The 3,833-nt window shown below is 28.8% G+C and overlaps 1 protein-coding gene across 1 annotated transcript; it reads right to left on the minus strand.

The window, feature by feature from the left end:
- Positions 1–2,174: 2,174 nt before the first annotated feature.
- LOC136086296 (uncharacterized) lies at positions 2,175–3,239 on the minus strand. The gene has a single exon (XM_065808589.1). The coding sequence runs from the start codon at positions 3,237–3,239 to the stop codon at positions 2,175–2,177; it is 1,065 nt and encodes a 354-aa protein (XP_065664661.1).
- Between the last annotated feature and the right edge of the window lie 594 nt (positions 3,240–3,833).

The raw sequence follows: 3,833 nt of genomic DNA on the forward strand, positions 1-3,833 counted from the left end.
ATTAAGCAATCCAAGCTTTCTAAGCAGCGGATTGCCACATGTGTTTTTATTAGCATTTAATATAAAGCAGCTTGCTTGTTTTTGTTTATTTAAGATACGCGTTAATTTGATGGATAAGTGCTGGCCCACGCAATATTACAATAACTGATATAGCTATGGATAAATAAAAAGTAGATAAGTTTTAAGCAATTTTTATCCAACATATCTCTTGTCTTATACATAATTCCAATACTCTTTGAAATTTTATTTTCTATTAAATTAATGTGGTCTTTCCAACTTATTTGTTCGTCAAGTAAAACGTCTAATGAAATATTTGGAAGTTTAAGGGGCAAAGTTTCAGATTTCGAGGGTTTAGAAAAAAGAATATATTTGCTTTTAGTTTTGTTTAGAGATAGTTTGTTGACTTTCAACCATTCATTGAGGTTGTCAAGCTCATGATTCATAGTGATAAAGACTGACTCTATGTTTGAGTGGGTATAAAAAACCTGATTGTCGTCAGCAAAAAGATTGAAGTTTAATGCACTAGAAGATAAGTAAATATCGTTTTTGTAGATAATAAATAATAAAGGCCCTAGAATAGATCCCTGTGGAACTCCGCAAGAAATATTTTCCAGTTTAGTACAGGTTTTGTCACAAGATACACATTGTTTTCGATTATAAAGATAGGAAAATAACCATTTATAATTATTATTTTTGACTCCATAATTTCTAAGTTTGTAAAGAAGGATATTATGGTCTACAGTATCGAAGGCCTTTGAGAGGTCAATATAAACCTAGGGCAAATGTCATCAAGACCTGAGCTTTTGTTTGGTTTTAACATAGTATAAGCAAACCGAAGATCATTTGGATACTTCAAGCTCATCCATCACACAGTCCTCTTCTTTCATATATGATTTAAAATTTTTATTTCCGGGAGTTTATTTGCTAGGTTTTTACCGACGTTTATAAAAAAATTATTAAAACTCTCTGCAACAACTTTTCGCTCATTAATTACTGTTCTTTTATCTTCAGTGTATACATATTTTGGTAAAGTATTACCATGATCTTGTTTATTTTTCCCTATCACTTCCTTTATTATATCCCAAGTTTTTTGGTTATTACTTATATCATTTTTAAGGGATTTTGAGTAATAACTTTTTTAGTTTTTCTTTTCAGGTTTTCAAACAGGTTTTTGTAAATTTTATATTTTTTTTCGTTTTGATAAGTTTTATTTTTCAAAAATTTTTCATATAGTCATTATTTTTTCTTTGAAGATTTAATAAGCCTTTTTGTAATCCATGGACTTTGCAGGCTTCTAAGCTTAATTTTTAACTCCTTCATCGGAAACGCTTTATTGTAAACATTAATGAACTCATTGTAAAAAAAAATCATAAGCTATAAGTAGTATATATTGAGAGTTCTGGGCCATGCCGTTTTTAACCATTAATTCATCCACAATTTCAACATCAATTTTAACCATTAATTCATCCACAATTTTAACAATAATTTTAACCATTAACCTACCTGCAATTTAATTATTATTTTAACCATTAATCTAACCACAATTTAATTTATTATTTCAAGTATTAATCTAACCACAATTGAATTTATTATTTCAAGTATTAATCTAACCACAATTTCGATTCATAGCATACTTAATTTTTTATCTTCTTCACATTCTACTGGTTCCTGTTCTACTGGTTCCTGTTCTGCATCTTGTTCTGTTGTCTTGTTTCTTAATATATAGTGACCATATGCTAATGTATTCCATCTTCTAATACGACTCTTTTATCATCTTCTGCACTTAATGCTACTTTATTAATCTCTTCTGTATAAACTTCATGTGCATGTGATCTTATAATATTCATTTTCCTAATGTGCTCTTTTCTATTAAGTAAACAATCTTTATAATCATCGTGTGTTATGTAGTTCTTAACAACATTCTTTTTTACTCCTTTACATCTTTTGCTTTCTTTTTCATGAATCTTGTATGAATATAATTTGGGTCTTAATCCTACAAATTCTTCTATTTGTTTTCCTTCTGCTTCATCTTTGAACATTCCAAGTACTTTTTTATTTAATCCAACTTTAAATCCGTTATTAATTGCTGGATGATTTGGAACAAATTCACTAGTATCAAATTTACTTTCAATATCGTTTTTAATATCTTCATAAAAATCCTCTGTTTTTATTTCTTATGCTAATGAATCTGTATCTGTGAATAAGAGTTTGGCTTTATCAGAATATTTTTTCTTTATATAATCATAATGAAATTCATACATTAGGGTTTTGCTCAAATCTAATATACACGTTTCTAAGTAAATTGGCTTGTTATACTTTAATTTAGTTCTTTTCATGTGAATCGCTATTAAATTTTCATCAAATATTGTCCTACTTTCATAGTTTGGTCTTGATGCTAATTTAACAGCTTCATCTCTGTTTGTGACTAACTTTACATCAACTCTTTTTTCAATATTTTCCATTGTTTTTCCAAAGACTGAATTGTTCATGAGTTTAAAGAAATCTTTTTCAAATTCATTTGTTGCTTTAGTCCTAAGATTAGTATTCAGATCAATGTAATCAATTAACCATGCACTTTCTTCAAAGCTTATTCCTCTATGGATTTTTGTTATATTTAATCCTAATCTTTCATACAATTTAAGATTGGTATAATGTACTACATAATTTTTCTTATTATTCAAGTTTGGTATAAGTTTTTCAACTTTATCCACTTTGACTCTTTCAGGAGCAAGTGGATAGTCATTATGTTCATCATGAAGATGATCTGGATAATCTAAATCAACTTCAAGTATACATGGAAATGATCTCCAGTTTTTCAATTCATCTTGATCCATCCAACCAAATCCGTGTGTTGGAAGTGGTTTACTCATAGCCCATCCATATAGATTATTAGCATCTAGATATTGGATAAATTGTGATGGTTTAGTTTCATCATAATTATCCATATATTTATTATTAGATTTTCCTAATCTATTTGATATCGTACTGATTCCACCTCTTATTCCATTCTTTATCATGAGGATCATATCATAATCACTCAACAGTTGTAACTTTACTTTTGTTTTTCTCAATGCAGCCTCCCAAGCTAATCCTGGTGATGTATAATACCAAGCTGGATCTAACTTATAATTTTTCATGCAAACATCTCTAAAATTTTCAAAGACATCAGCTAGTAAAAGTACATCTGAAACATTATATAAATCATGATAATCTCTAAATGATCTGCATTTAAATTCCATCCATACAGTTTACGCATGTGCGAAAGCATCATCATTAATTCCTTTATCATTTAATTTAGAAAAGAATGATTCTTTTGGAGGTAGTTGTGTTTCATTAAATTTATCAATAGAATCAACCCAATCATAAGGGTATACACCTTTTTTCATTAACAAATCTAATTGTTTCCCTTTATAAAATTCTCCAATATTTTTACATTGGTCTTTTGTTAGATTTTTTGATAAGACATCTAAACTAGATGGCATAAATCTATAACTGTCTAAGAAACGAATCTCTCGTTTAATATCAACAGTCTTATCCTCTTCAATATACTCTCCAACTTTAATCTCCCTAGAAAAGCTAATATACTTTTCTTCGTTGTTAGGTATACAACTTAATTTACCTCCTGATAACTTCTTTATGAATAAGTGACTATCATAACCAGATAAGTTATGAAATAGTACTGGGAAGAACTCTGGAATCCTATATGTCAAATTACAAATTTTATGAGCAGCACCTCTGTATTTTCCAGTTAAATGGCAATGATCTCGCACTCTGTCTTCTCCTAAATATTCTTCACAAATATGACACTTTATTGCTGCATCAAATGCTTTCTT

Source organism: Hydra vulgaris, chromosome 10 (genome assembly GCF_038396675.1).
Source record: "Hydra vulgaris chromosome 10, alternate assembly HydraT2T_AEP".
Lineage (NCBI taxonomy): Eukaryota > Metazoa > Cnidaria > Hydrozoa > Anthoathecata > Hydridae > Hydra > Hydra vulgaris.

Coding starts and splice junctions, on each gene's coding strand:
- LOC136086296 (XM_065808589.1), bottom strand. CDS start 3,239: ATGGAATTTAAATGCAGATCATTTAGAGATTATCATGATTTATATAAT.